General features: G+C 51.2%; 1 protein-coding gene across 1 annotated transcript; it reads right to left on the bottom strand.

Moving 5' to 3' along the window:
* Positions 1-231: 231 nt before the first annotated feature.
* Positions 232-13708, bottom strand: LOC128848297 (E3 ubiquitin-protein ligase TRIM39-like). Its single transcript, XM_054048209.1, has 6 exons — positions 13246-13708; positions 9712-9807; positions 6062-6292; positions 3415-3437; positions 3220-3326; positions 232-2267 (listed from the first exon to the last, which is right to left on the bottom strand). The coding sequence occupies exons 1-6, from the start codon at positions 13654-13656 to the stop codon at positions 1726-1728; spliced, it is 1410 nt and encodes a 469-aa protein (XP_053904184.1). The 5' UTR covers positions 13657-13708; the 3' UTR covers positions 232-1725.
* Between the last annotated feature and the right edge of the window lie 5996 nt (positions 13709-19704).

Here is a 19704-nt window from a genome sequence, read left to right as displayed (position 1 = left end):
AAAATATAAATCAATATGGGGGACTTTAAATCTTATTAAAATATGTGGAATCTGTTTGATCCACACAAGGTTGTACTTGGATTTATATGGCCCTCCTGTGTAATAAGATTGAGCACTGGTCTAAAGAAATTATGACTTATCAAATAAGACATTAATTCTTTGCCCCCAAGATATCCATGTAAAATGTTTTGATAATGACAGATGCAAAGTGTTAACAATTTATGCATTTTATTTTTAATTGATTTCACAGAATTCAACACTGAACCACAATTTAACTACAATCTTAACTGTGGTTTATTTTACCTATTGCCAACCCGTCATTTTAAATATTTTTACAGTATACACACACAAAAATTATTGCTCAAGTCTCTGGTGAATTAGTTTTGAGGTCTGTTCCAAACCCGATGGACAATAGCATTCTTTCTGTTGATTCAGAGGATCAGACTGGTAATGAGCATGCTGTTACTCCAGAAACCTGAGTAGTGCAAGTTTTAAATGGTGGAAGATTTAAATAAATTTAAGTGATGAAACTTCAGTTTCAGTGCTGAACAAGCTTGTACCTCTAGAAAACAATATTTGAGATTTTTTAAAGCACAGTTGGGATTTAGCCACACAATTCCCACTGAAATTTAATGGGAATCCATTCTGAAAACTGTTTGAATAGCTCTTATTTTTGATCAGCTGTAGTTTTAGGTTTTGAAGTTAGACACATCTGCAGATCCCTTGCAAAATCTTGTGGAATGTGCCAGCTCCTAAGCAAAGGTAGCTTCATACACATATGTAAGATCTTTTGGATTTTTTTTTTTTGGTCTCTTCAGCAGCAGAATCAAGGAAAACAATAATTTTAGGGTTCATTGTGTGGCATTTTCCCTGTGTTCCTAGCATCATTCACTGTCATTATCTTATCATTCAATTTTAGCAGCCTAAGTCCCTGTCTCTACAACTGCATGATTTTTAACTCTGTACATGTAAGCAGTCCCACTGAAGTTACCTGCAGGACTCACTAATGTCATTACTTACTTGCACAAAGTTAAGCATGTGTTTAAGTGTTTGCAGGATCAGTGCCTAAAATTTCAGTACCTTTGGTTTTGAGTGCCCCAATTCAGACACCAGGAAAGGGGCTGCTCAGCTAACCTCCCTCTGAAAACAGTGTGGCTGCTTTAAGGCACCCCAGAAATCACTGATCACGAGAGCCGCTTTTGAAACTGCAATGAAAAATTCAAATGCTTGATTTAAGAAAAAAAAAGGGGGGAATTTGACAACATTTTCCTGAATTCCCCACAGCCTGTGTTTTTCAGCCACGTATGGAGCTGGTCAAAACTGCTTCAAATGTCAACATTTTGGTGAAAAACACTGAATAAAACTTGTGATTTAAAAAAAGAGGGTAAAATTATCACCAACTTTTTTTTATTATTATTATTAGTCACTTTTTCTAAAAGTTAGCCAAATGAGTTGTCATTTTGCTACATATTTTTTCATGGCTACTTTCCTCCCCCAGAAATCCCTTGGGTAATCAACATAGTCTGTATCCCACTTCACCATCTCCTGCCAAATGGGACCAAATCTACTCCTGCATTCCTCACCACTGCAATGGCCTCTTCCCCATGGAGCCAGATCAGAGCCCCAGCAGGAGGAGAGCATGTGAGTGGGGGGAGGTATTGGTGGAGGGGGAAGTTTTTTGACTTGGTGCTCCTTCCATGTGTGTGTTTTTGATTCCTATTGGAGCTAGTCCAGAGACTTTGAGCAGATTGTCAGCGGAGCAGTGTTTTCACCTCCCCGATGGAGGCCGGGGCTGAAGAAAGGCCGCAGAACCCCATAGAAGGCTCCGCTGTATGAATACAGATGGGTCCTGTCTGTCACATTGTAAAACGAGATCTCGCCTGCCTTGTAGTCTAGGAAAATCCCCACCCGGCTGGGCCGCACGCTGACAGTGAGGGGGGTTGGGTGGGAGATCAGGGCCTTGTACTTATCTCCATTCCTCAACCAAACTCTCCAGAATCCGTTGCTAGGAGACAATATAACCTGCCCCTTCCTGCCCACAGATTCTCTGCACACCCCCACGTCCCACTCCACCTTGTCGCCCACCTCCACCTCCCAGTAACACTTCCCTGACGTGAACCTCCTGGAGCCCAGCACTATGATATAAGGATCAAATCGCTCGGGATTGCCGGGCAGCTCCTGTCGCGTGCCTCCATGTGTCACGCTTCTCCTGTCCTCAGACAGGATGAGGTTGGGGTGAGCCGTGTCTGGGTCGAGAATCACATCCACTGGGGAAAAAAGAGAGAGAAAATGTCACAGAGTCACTGCCGGGGGCAAGGATTGGTCATGATGATTAAAGGGAAATTAAACTGCACCTCCATTAATATTTCGGCTACATAGAGTAGGAGTCATGAAAGCTAAACTGGGCTGTGGTGGGTGGCAAGGAGCAAAGGAAAGTTGGGTTTGTGGATAAGGAGCCAGCAGATCTGGGTTCAATTTACAGATCTACCACAGACTGTTTGTGTGACATGGGTGAGTCACTTAAACTCTGCATCTCAGGCTCCCCTCTGTAAAAATGAGGATATGACTCCTTCTTTTCTCTTGCCCTGTATTACCTTACTTAGACCAGTTCTGCTTGGGGCCTCAACCAATGCCAGAGGAAAGAGTCCCATATACTTCAGTGGGCTTTGGATCAGGTCCTATATGAGAATTGTCTTAACATACCAAGACCAGCACTTTTCAGTTCACAATGTGCTGCAGATCTCTGCTCCAATGGTGGCATCATAGAAGGTGTTCATAAGAGGGAGCTGAAAGCTTTGGAACCTGGAACTTTAAGCACCGGGAGGCAGTTTGACATTGTGGGACAAGCAAGCCAACATTAGCTGGATGTTTCTGTGCAAAATGCTTGGCAGTGAAATAGGTAATGTCACCTCCTATATCACTACCATTAGGTTTCAGAGTCGACACTGATTGAGATGAATAAGAGCAATTCCCTATTCTTAGAGCTATTGAGTCAGGCTATCTGCAGACTCAGGCAAAAATCACTGCTTCAGTTTACCCTCAGGTTGCATTTATAATATTTTCTTGCTAATCATGCGAGCTGTTTTTAATTTTTTTTAAATGGAAACTGATAGTCTGGAGAACAGTTCTGAGGTTAAGGTTTGAATTTCATGGCAAATTCCATGGTGCAAGGATCATGAAACATCTGGGGACTTGAATAGAGGAACAGTCTTTACTTACCTTTGAATTTCCTTAGAATGTCAATAATATCAATGTTAGGAATGTTGTATATGTTCTTCAGTTCAGTAAACACAGCTTCAGGTTCCTGCACTTGAATATTTTCACTCCTAAGAAGAACACAGCCCAACTTATCACTCATGGGCTCAGGACAAACATTTATGCAAAGTTTCTAACTGGAGTCAATGGAAAAAGTACCTGGTTAATGTGTCTTTCACATCCTAAAAGGAGAAAATGGAAAGAGGAATTCACATTCTGCAGTGACAGGAGGAAACCAATATTCACTGATTTTTTTTCACACTATTTGCACCATGAACTAGATCCTTTCTTGAACTGTAATACTCAACAATAACTTTGCATTCTATAGCTCTTCTGAGTTCCCATACATATGAGAATGTGGAAAGCATTGTTAAAGGCTCCCAAATAAGCTTAACTCTGCCCCTGCAGGGACACCAACCTTCCAGTTTCCCTTCTCTGTTCCTATGCTGAAAATGTGTTATTGCTGGGTAAGTGGTAAAGTCCCATTGGGAGTTAGGTACCTAAATGCATTTGAGGAGCTGGTCCTAAGAGCTTTTAGACATGCCGTATACAGTGCATAGATGGAGTATAGAAAGCATGCATCAGGTTGTATGCACAGGTGGCGCATGAACTCCCCCTTCGGGGAGGCTAGCCCCCTGGCCTCACCCCTTCTGCCTGAGGCCCTGCCCCCATCACCCACCAGAGCCCCAAACTCCTTCCCTGCCCTGGCCACTGGCCTGACCCCGGGCCGCTAGCTGGCCCAAGCCACCCCGGCCCCTGGCCGCCCTGACTCTGGGCTACCAGCCTGAGCCCCAAGCTCCAGGCCGCTGGCTGGACCTGAGCCCCAGTCGGCTTCAAGGGAGCGGGGGAGGGAGGCGGGTCCTTGGGGCAGAGCATAGGCAGGGCCACAGCCTGGGTTAGGGGAGGCTTAGCCTCCCCTGGCCTGTGATTCCCACCACCCCTGTTTTCATAGAAGGACTCCCCTCACCATAGTATCTGGTCACCTCATAAATATTAATGGGACAGCTCCTCAGCTGGTGAAAATCAGTGGAGCTCCACCGACGTCAGTGAAACACCGATCCTCACCAGCTGAGGCTCACACCCAATGAATTTACACTTGCAAACACCAGTCAGGTTATACTGGTATTAACCCCGTTCTACAAAGAGAGGCAATTAAGTAACTTGCCCCGGGGCACACAGGAGATCTGTGGCAGAGCAGGGAATCGAGCCCAGGTCTTGTGAGTCCTGCGCCAGTGCTTTAACCTCAAAAATATCCTTCTTTATTCACCTGTACCACTGCCAGGAAGACCTTGGTCTTGGTCCATGCTACAATACTGGATCGATGTACATCGACTTGCATCAAATCTATTTGCGCACGTGTCTCCAGCCAATGTAAGTGGCCCTTTATGGCAACACAGTGAAGCCACCTCCCTGAACAGCGGTGAGCCAGCGGCGTGCGCAAGCATGGCTGGTGGGTATCACAGGCCAGTGGAGGCTGAGCCTCCCCAAACAGCCAGGTGTGGCCCCCTCCCCGAGATCCCTCCTATTTCCCACTCTTTTCCCCTTTGCCCTAGACTGGGGCTAGGGGGGACTGGACTGTGGCCTGAGACTCGGGGTGGCTGGGGTTGGTGCTCGGGCCGCCCAACCTTGGCACTCTGGGGCTGGGAGCGCTCGGGCAGCCCAGGGCTGGGCAGGGGGGCTGGTGGCTGCATGGTATGCTCAGGGGCTCTGGAGGGGGAGGGGCGGGGCCTCGAGCAGAAGCGGTGGGCCAGGGGCTAGCCTCCCCGAATGGGCGAGGTGAGTCAGGTGCTGGAGGCAAACGCAACATGTGGGACTCCAGCAACAGGGAAGGAGAAGTAGCAGCTGTAGGGGTGGGGGGAGGAGTCGCTCAGCCAGCAGCCAGCCACCCTGCTGCTTCCTCCCTTCCCAGGCTGCAGGGACATTCAGATTTTTGGGTGGCCCGTGCCCCTGCTTGCCCTCCCCTGTGCATGCCCCTGTGGTGAGCCATGATCAATGCAGAGCGAGTGTAGACACTGCGTGACCTAAGTTGACCCTAACAGTCCTTCAGCAGCTATCCTACAATGCCCGACAGTGACCACTCTGGTCAAAACTGTGAACTCCACTGCTCAAGGGTCACAGAGACCCGAAGCCGCCCCACCTCCTTTGCAATTCCTGCATATTTTTGAAGGGCCTTTTTCCTGCTTGCCCAGCTGGGCAACCTAGGGTGACCAGACAGCAAGAGTGAAAAATCGGGACGGGGGTGGGGGGTAATAGGAGCCTATATAAGAAAAAGACCCCAAAATCAGGACTGTCCCTATAAAATTGGGACATCTGGTCACCCTAGGGCGACCACACCTAGCACCTCTCCCTTGTTATCTGCAACTGCCCAGCGGAACATATCGGCTACACGCTCCAGATGTGCTTCTGCCTGGAGCAGACAGGAGATATTGGATCTCGTGGGCCTGGGGCAGAGAAGCTGTGCAAGCACAACTACGGAGCAGCTGTAGACACATGGATGTCTACAAAAGATTGCACAAGGGATGTGGGAGAAGGGGTAGAAGAGCAACAATTCTCTAGCAATCTTTCATCAGCAGCACTGATCCTATGGAGATGGTCACATGGCAGCTCTCGCGAGGCACATGGGAACTTTCCTTTAACAAAAGCAAGAGAAATTCTGGAGCAGATGGACCCTCCAGCCTGGGGTTTTATTATTTAGGTAACAATAAAACTGAAAGAGCTTTTTCTTCCTTGGTCATTAGATCCAATGCCAATGGGGTTTGATACCCGTTAATTCAGCATAGATTGACGGGATGGGGGAGTTTCTCACCTTCAGCAACGCAGCAGCTGGTTGCTGACACTTCTCCTCTATCTCCGTGACCAGCTTCTGCAGAGAGGAGCACTGTTCTGAGAGCTTTATTATATTCCCATGCAGCTTCTTCAGGGTCTCTTTCTCCTCCTTCCTCAGTTTCCGCAGCAGCTGCTCCTCTTCCTCATTCAGGAACTCGTGCAGCTTCTCAAATTCAAACTCAATGCACATTCTCTGATAGTGCGTCCTCTCCTTCATTAAAAGTAAAAAAAAAAAAAAATGAAAACAACCACAGAAAAATATCAGCCAGTTTGGGGTAGGGATAAATGTAAAGAGGGTAGCGATGCAACATGGCCCAGGGGCTAGCCCTGAAAGGTTCTACTTCTTGTTCTGCCACTGAGCTGCTATGCGACTTCAACCAAATCATTTCACCTCTGCCTCTGTTTTCTCCCCCACCTTTGTGTGTCTTGACTCTTTAGATGGTTAGTTCTTTGGGCAGGGGCTGTTGCTTACACAGTGTGTGGACGATGTCCAGCACAGTAATAGGCAGTTCTTATCTTTGAGATCTATGGATAAAAAGTGCCATATAAGAGCTAGGAGTTATTGTTTAGCAATTTGCATCAGTAGATTTCTAAGTGTTCTAAAAGGAGGTCGATATCATTACCCCCATTTTACAGATGGGGAAACTGAGGCACGGAGCAGGGAGGTGATAGGTCAGGGTCACCCAGCAGGCCAGAGCCAGGAATAGAAACCAGTTTTTCCAGAGCCTCAGTTCAGTGCTCAGATTCTCAAACTTCATAGCACCGTGACCCCCTTCTGACAACAAAAATTACTACACGACCCCAGGAGGGGGTGTGAAGCCTGAGCCCACCTGAGCCGCACCGCCACAGGGCTTCAGCTCCAGCCAGGGTGCCCGTAACCTGAGCTCTGCTGCCCAGGGCAGAAACCCAAGGGTTTTGGCTTCGGACCTGGGCAATGGGGCTCAGGCTTCGGCTTTGGCCCTGGGCCCCAGCAAGTCTAAGCCAGCCTTAACGACCCCATTAAAACAGGGTCATGACCTGCTTTGGGGTCCCGACCCACAGTTTGAGAACCCCTGCTCTAGACACTAGAACATACAGGGGCCCCTGAGCCTGGTTGGGTCTCCTGTATTGCTAACCAGCAACATAGGTGCCGACTGCGTGGGTGCTCTGGGGCTAGAGCACCCTCGGGGAAAAATTAGTGAGTGCTCCGCACCCAACAGCAGCCAAGCTCCCCGCCTCCTTCTTCCTCTCCCCAGCACGCCACATCCCCGCTCCTCCCCCTCCCTCCCAGCATTTCCCGCCGCCTAACAGCTGTTTGGCGGCACTTAGGACTTTCTGGGAGGGAGGAGGAGGAGCAGGGATGCCGGCGTGCTCAGGGGAGGAGGCGGAGAAGAGGCGGAGCAGGGGTGGGGACTTGGGGGTAGGAGGTGCAATAGGGGCAGGAAGGGGCAGGGACTTTGGGGAAGGGGTGGAATGGGGGTGGAGTGAGGGCGGGGCGGGAAGAGGCAGGGCAGGGCAGGGCCGGGGCGGGGAGGGGTCGAGCATCCACCATGCAGAGGGGAATTCAGCACCTATGACCAGCAATGTTAATTAAAAACCTTTATATGGCACAGTAATCAAAGCCATGGTGTGCGGTCTAGTGGTGGGCAGGTGTTGTGCTTGTTTTTTGCCATGGGATGGACGTCACATATTAAAGCCCCAAAGACTATTATTAATTGGCTTATCACAGTGCATAGGAGCCCTAGCTGTGGAGCAGGCAAATACGGAACTTGGAAATTTTATGGGATTTATGGGATTTTAAGTGTCTTGCTCCTTTCATAGAATCATAGAATATCAGGGTTGGAAGGGACCTCAGGAGGTCATCTAGTCCAACCCCCTGCTCAAAGCAGGACCAATCCCCAACTAAATAATCCCAGCCAAGGCTTTGTCAAAGCCTTAAAAACCTCTAAGGAAGGAGATTCCACCACCTCCCTAGGTAACGCATTCGAGTGCTTCACCACCCTCCTAGTGAAAAAGGTTTTCCTAATATCCAATCTAAACCTCCCCCACTGCAACTTGAGACCATTACTCCTTGTTCTGTCATCCGGTACCACTGAGAACAGTCTAGATCCATCCTCTTTGGAACCCCCTTTCAGGTAGTTGAAAACAGCTATCAAATCCCCCCTCATTCTTCTCTTCTGCAGACTAAACAATCCCAGTTCCCTCAGCCTCTCCTCAGAAGTCATGTGCTCTAGCCCCCTAATCATTTTTGTTGCCCTCCGCAGGACTCTTTCCAATTTTTCCACATCCTTCTTGTAGTGTGGGGCCCAAAACTGGACACAGTACTCCAGATGAGGCCTCACCAATGTTGAATAGAGGGGAATGATTACGTCCCTCGATCTGCTGGCAATGCCCCTACTTATACAGCCCAAAATGCCGTTAGCCTTCTTGGCAACAATAGCACACTGTTGACTCATATCCTTTCTCCATGCTGTGCAGTTTTTACCTGCTCCAAACTACACATCAAGCAGGGATTCCATCTCTTTACACAACACCTGGGATGTTTTCGCCCATCAATCAAGAGTGAGTTACTAGGTTCCCTTGAGATGATTCACTCCAGAAAATAGCCCCTTCTCCTCACACAGCGACACCTGCTTGTCATCGCTTGACACTTCCCTTCTTACGACTGACAAACAGGTTTTCAGCGACCAGTATTTTTAATTAAAAAAAAAAGAATGGAGATGCAGCTGCATCAGCGTTTCTGGTCTATATATTCATGACGAGACTCACTGGGCCTGGAGGATGGGAAGAAGCGGTTTCTAACCATCAGAGGAGCAAGGCTCTGGAACAGCTTCCCAGTAAGAGCAGTGGGGGCAAACAACCTGACCGGTTTGCAGATGGAGCTTAGTCATTTTACGAACAGGATGCTCTGATGGGGTGGCTTGAGATAAGGGCTGGACTCAATGACCCAGGAGGTTTCTTCCTGTCCTGTGTCCCTATCAGGCACTGAACTGGGACTCGGGACATCTGGATTCTATTCCCTACTCCACCGGCGAGCCACTGGGTGACCCTGGGAAAATCTCCGTGCCTTTGCTTCAACTCCCACCCTATGTCTATTTAGATTTTAAACTCTCTGGGAGCAAGGGCTTTCTCTTATCAGAACATCATAGAAATGTAGGGCTGGAAGGGACCTTGAGAGCTCCCTGTCTGAAGAGCACCCTAGCGCTATGGTGCCTTGATCATGGGTGTAGCCTCTTGGTGCTATAAGGATACAAATAAATAAGTAATATCAGTATCTTGCCATAGTGGGATGGCGGGGAGGGGACATATAGGAAGTGCTAACTGGAGAGCAATTACATCAAATGGCCACACGATGGTAGCAGAACCTGGAGAATGAGAACGTGTTTCACAATTACTGGGTTGCAGCGTATTATGAGCTGCTGGGGGAGACGGGGGGGGGTGGGGGAGAGCTGATTCCCGGAAGGGCTGGGGGACCTAGCCAAGTGGGAGCCAGGGATGCTAAACCCCACCGAAAAACCAGCCACTACATCTGCCCTCATGCATGGCTAATCCCAAAGGGACATAGCCTCCTCCTGGCAGACATTTGCCAGAACCCCCGGAAAACCTGCAGTGGCAGTAGGCTTGTGAATGGTTAAAACCATGGGGCCCTGCCTTCCAGTCAGCTGTCTTCTTTCCCTCCTGGTATTTCAGCTCCCAAGCTTCCTCCATCTGCATTTTCAGGAGCTCCACTGCTGTCTGCAGCTTCCTCTGGCAAGAAAAGCACAGCTAGTGTAGGGTTACCATATTTCCACAATCAAAAAAGAGGACACTGGAGGAGCCCCGCTCTAGCCCCGCCCCTGCCCCGCCCCATCCACTCCCTCCCACTTCCCACCCCCTGACTGCCCCCCTCAGAAGCCCCAACCTCCCCCCGCTCCTTGTCCCCTGACTGCCCCCTCCTGAGAACCCCCCACCCTAACTGCCCCCTAGGACCCTACCTGTCCCCTGACTGCCCTGACCCTTATCCACACCCCCACCCCATATTCACACCCCCGCCCCCAGACAGACCCCCGGGACTTCCATGCCCTATCCAACTGCTCCCCGCCCCCTGACAGGACCCCCAGAACTCCCAACCTATCCAACCCCCTTTGCTCCCTGCCTGCCTCGACCCCTCTCCACACCCCTGCCCCCCTGACCACCTCCCCAAACTCCCGACCCATCCAACCCCCACCCCCCGTCCCCTGACCAGGGCCGGCTTTAGCAAGAGCCCAGGAATTGGGCTGTGCTCCGGCCGGGGTCGCGGGGCTTGGGGCCGGGCTAGAGGTGCTCGGCCAGAACCGGGGCCGCTGCCCTGGGGCCCAAGCCAGTCCGTAGCTGCTGGGGCCAGAACTGGGGCCGGCGCCCCAGGGCCCAAGCCGAGCTGGGCCGGAGCCGCTGGGGCCAGGGCCAGGGGTGCTCAGCCAGGGCCACTCGGCTGTGGCCGGGCCGGTGCGCTCAGCCAGAACCAGGGCTGCTGCCCTGGGGCCGGAGCCGGGCCGGAGCCGCTGGGGCCAGAACCGGGGCCGGCACCCTGGGGCCCGAGCCAAGCTGGGCCGGAGCTGCTGGGGCCGGGGGTGCTTGGCCAGCGCCGGGCCGATGCGCTCGGCTGGAACCGGGGCCGCTGTCCTGGGGCCTGAGCCAGGCCGGAGCCGCTGGGGCCAGGGCTGGGGGCGCTCGGCCTGCGTCGCTCAGCCGGGGCTGGGCCAGCGCGCTCGGCCAGAACCGGGGCCGGTGCCCCGGGGCCTGAGCCCAGCCGGGCCGGAGCCGTTGAGGCCAGGGCCGGAGCCACTGGGGCCGGGGTCGGGGATGCTCGGCCGGCGTTGCTCGGCCAGAACCAGGGCCGGTGGCCTGGGGCCCGAGCCGAGCCGGGCTGGAGTTGCTGGAGGCAGGAGGGAGCCACTCGGTCAGGGCTGGACTGGGCTGTGCCGCGCCTCACCTCCCCAGAGCCCTCCTCCTCGCGTCCCCCCCAGCTTACCTGCTGCTGCCCGCCTGCCCCTGCTTGTTTTCAGACTTCCCGCGAATATCTGATTTGCGGGAAGCAGGGAAAGGGGAGGAGCAGGGGGCAGAGCATTCTGGGGAGGGGAGGAGGGGGAAGACAGCTGCGGGGCCGGGCAGCTTGCTAAGGCTGCAGGGGATGGGGGGGGCCGGGAAGGGGCTTTGGCTGCCCAGCGGCACTTGGCTGCCGCTTTTCAATCTATAAATAGCTGACCGGGGGGAAATCCCGGACATTTTTAGATTTTTAGAAATCCCCCCCGGACGGCTATTTATAGACCGAAAAGCCGGACATGTCCGGGGAAATCCGGACGTATGGTAGCCCTAAGCTAGTGAGCTCTCCTTAAATCATAGACAATCACCACACACAGGCTAAGGGCACAGCACAGTTTAAACTGATGAAAAGCAAGAGTGTCAAGTGGAAATAAACAGCATGATCTGCTCTGCCTGATGACCCCGGCTGCCTTAGGAGAAGCTGTGATGCAGCGTTAAGAGACTGGGACATTGGCGATACTATAAGATGCAGATATTTGCAATAATTTGGAAGCCAAATTTGCAAAGGCAAAATGCAAAAGCATTGCATCAGAAGAACGGGTGTGCAATGGTTGTGCATGTGCACGCACATGTACACACACAAAACACCACAATGTACCCCCTTACAATAAGCCTTTCCATAGAGAAATTGGTGCATGAATTAACTAATTTATTTTAATGTATACATAAACTCGCTTCCGCAGCCATCACCACCTTCCGCTACAGTGTGGGGCATGGGTTGCTTGCAAGGATCATCCAGATATATCTCACTTAATCAATTTCTGGCTACTGCCGGGGCCTTAGCAGTGCTGCACCTCGGTCCCTCCTATTCTCTACCTGTGGTACACAATAGCTTAGTTTCCTGGGGGTTGAAATCAATGGTGCCAATTCAGACACTTCTTGCGGGGGGCGGGGGGGAATTCTGGTCCCCACCCGACCCCGAAGCAGGAACCTTGTTCCAGTCCCCACTTGTGTCCCCCACTAGGCCAGGAGTCTCCCCTCTCTCTCACCCACGTGGTGCATGAACTGATGCTGCCAGGAGTAAAGTTCTCAGTAGACTGCCCATGCGTCAAGTCACAACAGCACTCACTGCAACTTGGCCTGTTCCCTGCTGTAGGCAGGGGCAGCCCAGTCAAACTTCAATGGCACTGCGACCACTCAGCCAGAGAAATGCTCCGGACCACTCCAGCAGCAGTTGTACTAATTTCAGTTGCTTAAAAGTGGCCTTGCCCTCCCCCTCCCCCCTGACTTCGCAGCCTATTAAACTTTGAACAAGTGCAAAAGCCTGGAGGAAGGGGGGCATTCACCACCTGCAGACCCCCTAATTGGCACCAGTGGCTGTCATACTTTGGTCTAATTTCAGTAGATGGGTTGGAGTGCGGGTGCTGGGAGCTGTTGGTGGCCTGTGATACACAGGTGGTCAGACTAGATATTTGGTGTCCCCGTCTGGCTTTGATCTTTATGATCACACAGCATCCAGGTCAGAGGCTGATGAAGGTCTTCTGGGGCCCTGGGTCAGAGCGAGTCAGGGGGCCCCGGTGCCTTCTGTCTGCGGTCCCACCCCTTCTGCCTGTGGCCCCGCCCATGGCCCCACCCCATTTCACTCCTTCCCCCGCAGCCCCATCCCCGTTCCCACTCCATTCCACCCCTTCCCCCGCAGCCCCACCCACCGCTCGCTCCTTTCCACCTCAAACCCTCCTCTGCGGCCCTAAGTCCAGAGACGCTTTATGCCCCAGGGCCACAGTAGGGAGTGAGAGCTCCTCCAGACCCGGGGCTGTGGCAGGGGGGGATTTTTGTGGGGGCCCCAATTTAGCCAGGGCCCCTGGGCACAGGCCTCATTGCCCCAAGTGGCCATCCACCACTGGTCCAGCCACACAACAATGGAACACAAGGTAAGAGGACACAGGCCTGGTGGGAGCACGGTTAAAGGAGGCAGGGCACAGCTGTTTCCTGGCTCATGGGCACTATGGCCAGGCTTCTCTGTCCCTCCCTAGGGCTGGCAGCAGCGTAGGGCAGACGTGTGGGGCAGGAGGTCTCTCGTGTAAGTGGTGCCTGGGCTTTGTGCTGAATTTCACCGTCACTGCTGCCAGCTACAGGGAGAGGCTGAAAGCAGAGGCACAGAGCAGAGGCATGGCAGCACCCTACCTTGTACTCCTGGGCAGCCTCCTCAATGGGAACCACAGTGTGAGCGCAGTGAGCCTGGGAGTCCCTGCAGCTCATGCAGATGGGGGATTGATCCTCTGTGCAGAACAGGTCCAGAACCGCTTGGTGTTCCCCGCACTCCGGCTCCACCTCAGGCTCTTCGCCCACTTCCAGACTGATTTTTTCAGCTTCATCTGCCCCACTGCCTGGCTGCCCCTGGGGCTTGTCCTCTCCGTGCCTAGGGGCCTTGTGACACAGGGGGCAGGAGGTGGCTGTGCCCGACTCCCCCTTGAAGGGGGTGACACAGAAGCGGCAGAACTTGTGCTTGCACCCTTTAAAGGTCACCGGGATCTTATAGGGGCCCTGGCAGCTCGAACAAACAACCCCATGCTGGCGGCGCAGGGCAGGGTTCATGGCAGCCAAGGTGCCTCCGGGGAGTAGAGCTGAGTTAGCTTTCGCTTTCCTGTCTTGGGAAACACAGGTCAACAGCTGGAGTGCCAGGAGCAGGTTGTTAATTTGCTGATCTAAGAATGGATCACTGCCCCAAGTCACCACCCCCTGTGACTTTCACAGCCTTCTCTGGCATCCATCCAGACCCTGAGCATTCCCAGCCCAGCTTAATATCTAACCATATGCAATTAGTGTCAGGTAACAGCATAACAGCTGGGAGTTTGACAGTCTACTCAGGCAGGGAGTGCAGTGGGAGCAGAAAGACAAATGACTCCACGGGCAATCAGATAGTCAGGACACATCAGATGGCTGGAACTCCATCCTTTATTAAGATCTCCACCACCTACAACACATTCTGATTCTGTCTGGAAACTGAAGGACCAAGAGCTCTATGAATTTCACTCCCTTCCTTTTATCATTGTAAACCTTTTTGCCTACCTAGAAAAACAAACCCATTTAAAACAAAATCCCAAATAAAACTCAGAGCTTGTGAAACTGTTTGCGCTGATGTCATCTTACCAAGTAAATATAAATAATTCCCCTTTGTTGACAACTCTGGTGATTTTATTGCAAGTCTCACAATATTTGATGTTTTCCTTAAAGCCCCATCTCCAGGAGACATGTGAATGTGTGAGACGTGCAGCTTTATTTGAAACAAAGGCAAGTTTCTAGCCCTCGTTGCAGATAAAAGCTTGAAAATGTGACCTGAACAGATTCATAGAAAGGCCAGAAGGGCCCATCGTGATCATCTAGTCTGACCTCCTGCACATCACAGGCCACAGAACCTCACCCACCCACTCCTGTAATAGATCCATAACCACTGGCTGAGTTATTGCAGTCCTCAAATAATGGTTTCAAGACTTCAAGTTACAGAGAATCCACCATCTACACTAGTTTAAAGTTGCAAATGAACCATGCCCCATGCTGCAGAGGAAGGCAAGCCCCGGGTGTCTGCCAATCTGACCCAATGGAAAATTCTTTCCTGATCCCAAATATGGTGATCAGTTAGACCCTGAGCATTTCAGCAAGACCCACCAACCAGACACCTGGGGAAGAATTATCTATAGTAACTCAGAGCCCTCCCCATCTAGTCTCCCATCATTAGCTGTTGGGGATATTTGCTACTAGTCATTACACATTGGCTACATGCCATTGTAGGCAGACTCATCATACCATCTCCTCCATAAACTTATCAAGCTCAATCATGAAGCCACTTAGGTTTCTTGCCCCCACTGCTCATATCTGGGGCAGGCGATTCTCCCCCAGTTGTAAAGATCAAGGATAAAGCACATAGGTAACTTAGGAACCTATGTCCCATTTTCAAAAGTGACTGTGGCCTTTAGGGGTGTCTCATGGGTTCTGTCCACACCACAATAAAAAACCCACAGCATCAAGTCTCAGAGTCTGGATCAATTGATGCCTGCTCGTGGGACTAAAATTGTGGTGGGCAAGCCTGGGTTTAATTAAACCAGTTTAGCTGAACTGTTGCAAACCCCTGTGTAGACATTCTCCATGACTGCTATTCTTATTTCAGTTGAAGAGCAGCTTATTCCAATTTAACTTAAACCTGTTCCCAATCAGTTTACACTAAAAATCAAAATAAGACAGTGAAATTAGCATCTCTACACTGACTTTTGCACTGGTTTAACTAAATCAGTTTGGAGTCACTGGGTTTGATTCCCCTCTCACTCTCCCCGCTGTAAATCAGGAGTAACCCCACTGATGTTAATGGCCCAAGATGCTAGCCAAAATTCAGTTGGTTCTGAAAGGAGGAAAAATGAATGATATGAGCTAGGATATCTAGTGAGTACAGAGGCAGTTGGAGAGAGCATTGAAAGCCCCCAGGTTCTGGAGAAAGCTGGGGAATTAATCTGCACAGATCAGTCTTTTAGCTCTTTTCGGAACCTTTCCAACGGTTTTGTCTATTCCATTGTTTCAGGTTTCAGCTGTCTGCTCTGGCACTGCACCAGGATCCTTCTAACTCCCACGTTTCTAGTTAAGGGCTGAGTTCAGGCTGAGAGTTTGGCTCTGGTGTTTGTTGCTTGAAGTTCGAGGGGTCTACAACTTGCCATTGCCAGCATCCTCCCTGGGACAGATTGTGGTAGTATCCAGTCGCTTTAGTTGAATGGATGGGAGTGTGGAGAGAGAGAAAGAGCATATGGCCCTTGTCTCTTCTTTTATGCTCTTCCAGAGGGTCTCACGGACAAACACGTAGGATCCAGGGTGGCCTCTGTCTTTGAATTTCCATGCTGCATTCCCCAAAGGAGCCAGTAGATGGTACTGGAGTATTGCAAAGAGTCTGTAGCTGATATTTCTTTCTGTGATGAGCTGGCTGACAGGGGTTACTCCTGGAAAAAATCTGCGACACTGCGGCGCAGCAGAAAAATGCATCATCGCTCCCCGCATTCCCTTTGCTTCCTTGCAGAAAATGGTTTCTGCGGGGAAGCAAAGAGAAGCTGCACCAGTACTCACTCACCTCCCGGCAGCTCAGATGCTCAGTTCCCGCAGCCCGGGGAGAGGAAAATCACTTGGGGGCAGGGGTCTGGGGATACCCTGGGGCACCCAGGGACATTAGTGGGGAGTGGGGGAGGAGAACGGTGATTTATAATAATAATTAATGGAGATATCCCATCTCCTAGAACTGGAAGGGACCTTGAAAGGTCATCAAGTCCAGCCCCCTGCCTTCACTAGCAGGACCAAGTACTGATTTTGCCCCAGATCCCTAAGTGGCCCCCTCAAGGATTGAACTCACAACCCTGGGTTTAGCAGGCCAACGCTCAAACCACTGAGCTATCCCTCCTCCATGCACAATGCAGCCAGGGCTGGGTCAGATCAACCCCCAGAAACTTCCCCTGGCTGCCGGAAGCTCTGCCGCGGGAGTGGGTCTGGGTGTGTGTGTAGGGGGGGGGTGCAGGGGGGTCTGGGTTCGGTGGACAGGGGAAGCAACTCCCTGTACAATGTACAATGACCCCTGCCCCCACCCATGCACCTGGAACCCCCCCCACACCGGTGCATCCCCCTGGATCAGGAGCCCCCTGAAACCCCCCCAAGCCTTACCTCCTGCATAAGGAGCCTCCCACACCTGGATCCCCACCCCACTGAGCCCCAACCAGTTACAACCCGACCCCCCACCAAGCCCCAGTCCTCCCCCCACCGCTGAGCCCTAACCACTTTCACCCCCCTGCAGAGTCCCATTCCCCCTGCACCCAGCCCCTGGACACCCAGCCCCCCCACTGAGCTGCCCACATCAGATTGCGCCACACAGAACTCCTGAGTGAATTCTTCACCAAAAATAATAATAAAAAAACAATTCTGCAAAGTTCTGCATATTTTATTTGTCAACATAATGCAGAAACACAATAACAATATAATCACACCATTTTCAATTATTTGCTGACAAGCATTTTGAAGTAAATTACCAAAATAATTGAAAATGGTGTGATTATATTGTGTTATTTTGACAAAATATGAGAATTTTAAAACATGTGCAGAATTTTTAATTTTTTGGTGCAGAAAAACACCCCTTTCAACAAAATTACTTCCTATAAAAGTCGTGAAGTAATTTACAATAAGGTTGGGTGTTTAGGGGTGTTCTTGCCAGAAAACCATTTTGGTCCTTTTTTTTTTTTTTAAATACAGCAAATGCATACCCTCCAGACACAACTCGCAGTGACATCTGACCAACTAACTCCATTATCTTATTGTCCTGATTGGTCCCTATACTTAACCAAGTAGAATAAAATAGATAACTCAAATGTTACAGGATATAGGTTTCCCATACTTACATAGAACACGCTGTTCTGAGTCTCAAAACACGTATGTTCCACAGTTCATACAAGCAAACATTCAGAGGAGACATCTGTTTTGGAAAGAAAACATATTACAAATATCACACATGATTCAATTCAAAGGACTTTGAGAAGATGCAGGGAGAGTGGTTTTGGGATTAAGGGAAGTAAGGATGTCTCAATGGAGTCCCACACACATGGCTTCCTGGGGAACCTATCCGTTCAATAGTAATGGCCTCAAAGTATCTCCAGCAAATCCACCCTTGTTACTTTACAATGGGGCCATTTCACAAAGAGGGGTAACTTGGTGTAAACACCAGTCCAGTGGCAAGTGCTGGATGGAGGGGAGGGGAGGGGATTACCCTTTTGAATTCGCTGTGAGAAACAGCACTAATGTGGAGTTAAGGTTGCTCACTGTTGCTTCCTGTCTTTCCACAATTCGGAGTGTGGCTAAATGTAATCCCATATTTCCTGGTTTTCAGAGAGTTAAGGTAAAGTCTCCCACACCATTCCTCCAACAACCTTAACTCTGTTATCGGAACAGGCCGGAGGTACTAGGCCCAAACCAGGCTGATCTGTCCCTGACAAAATCGGCCATTTTGTGTCGTGTCCAGCCCCATGTTCTACCATCACTCCCCCTCTGATGGACTCACTGACCCTCCCTGCTTTAGGTATAGCTGGGATCACCAGGAGATTAGACATAGCCAGTGGCCGGAGCTCAGACTGCCATCTGAAGAGAGGGACAGCTGCAACTAGTGGGGTCAGGGTCCTTTTCTTCGGGGTTGTGCTATGCAAGGAGTCTGAGTAGCTGAGCAAAGTGGACCCTCTTGGATCTAAAATCTAAGAATATATGACAGTTTTTCAAAAAAGCCTGTAGAGTTAGTGGTGGATTACCACACGGGCCTATGGGGCCCATGCCCAGGGGCCCCAGCCAATTTGGGGCCCCTGGAAAAATCTCCCCCTATTGCGGTCCCAGGGCTGGAGAAGCAGTGGAAGCATAGCGCTTCTCCGGTCTTGAGGCTGTAGCAGGGGGCTGGGAGGAGCAGAAAGGAACGAGCAGAGGGTGGAGCAAGGGAGGAAGTGGTGGAACAGGGCAGGGATGTGGGCGGAACGAGGGCAGGGCTGTTGGGGAAAGGGCAGAATGGGGTGGGGCTATGGGTGGGGCCACAGGCAGAAGAGGTGGGGCGGGGCCAGTTCCAGCACTGGGGCCTCCCCACTTGCTGCAGCCCAGGGCCCCAGGAGACCTGGATCTGCCTCTGGTAGAGTTGCAAGGCCATGATTATGGCTGTGGCAGTCACCTCCCCATGCTGACACTGCACTAAATACGTCAGAAAGAAAGGCGAATGAGAGCGCTTCACCCCATCCTCACACCCCCTTGTGTGTCCCCCAGCACCCCACCTCTGCACCGGATTTCACACGATGCCATGCACCCTCAATGCTGCATTATTGCCTGGACCGTTCTGGCAGCTCATATGGCCCTGCCCCGCGAGGCTCAGTCAGAGCAAACCGAAGAGATTTTCTCTGGGACCTCTCCTAGAGGCTGACTGGATGAAAAGCTCTGGCCGCTGCGGTGGTTTGTCCGGAGCAGGTGAAGTGTTTGAGTACTGGGCAGGGTTAGCTGGCTCATGTTTGCTAGGCCTGAGACCTAAACATGACCTTTATCCTAGTCTAGACAGTACCTAAGAGTTTCTCCAGCATTTCTTTTGTGCACTTTCTTCACAGCTCTCCACCTGTTTGGGAAAAAGACAGTCCTGCCACCCCTCACAGGGACTTATTGGGGCCCCACCCCAATGGCTCAGAGTTAGGGCTGGGTGTGGGGGGTTCAGTGTGGGAGAGTTTACTCTAATTCTCTGTTTCCTGGTTTCCAGCGGGTTAAGCTGAGCCACATTCTGGAAGGACAATGAGGCAGCCCTCAGCCACCCCAAGAAAATATGGGAATCAGAAGGGAAAATCTCCTGTATCCCTTGCCACCTTCACCTTGATGGCAACATCATGGAGAACATGCAACGATGCTCTGTAGAACTTTCACTTCCATCGCTAACAGGATCCAAAAAGCAATAAGCACCCGGCTTCATACCACTCACCAGCTAATGTAAGATCTGAATTCCAGTCATACCGAACTCCTACTCTGGTATCAACAGAGCAGCACGTCTCAGAACCTGTGCTTTTGGGAAGTTAATCTGCTTAAACAGCCCTGAGATCACTGCTGAGGTTTTGTGTCCAA

Source organism: Malaclemys terrapin, chromosome 13 (assembly GCF_027887155.1).
Source record: "Malaclemys terrapin pileata isolate rMalTer1 chromosome 13, rMalTer1.hap1, whole genome shotgun sequence".
Lineage (NCBI taxonomy): Eukaryota > Metazoa > Chordata > Testudines > Emydidae > Malaclemys > Malaclemys terrapin.
The sequence above is the reverse complement of the archived record's forward strand: the minus strand, read 5'-3'. Positions and strand labels throughout refer to the sequence as shown.

What these genes read in the sequence shown, in the direction of transcription:
- LOC128848297 (XM_054048209.1), bottom strand. Translation starts at nt 13,656, where the DNA reads ATGAACCCTGCCCTGCGCCGCCAGCATGGGGTTGTTTGTTCGAGCTGC. An exon ending in AGGCTGCCCAGGAGTACAAG is followed by an intron (nt 9,808 to 13,245) that starts GTAGGGTGCTGC and finishes TTTTCTTGCCAG; the next exon opens with AGGAAGCTGCAGACAGCAGT. An exon ending in CATTCTAAGGAAATTCAAAG is followed by an intron (nt 2,268 to 3,219) that starts GTAAGTAAAGAC and finishes TTTTTTCCCCAG; the next exon opens with TGGATGTGATTCTCGACCCA.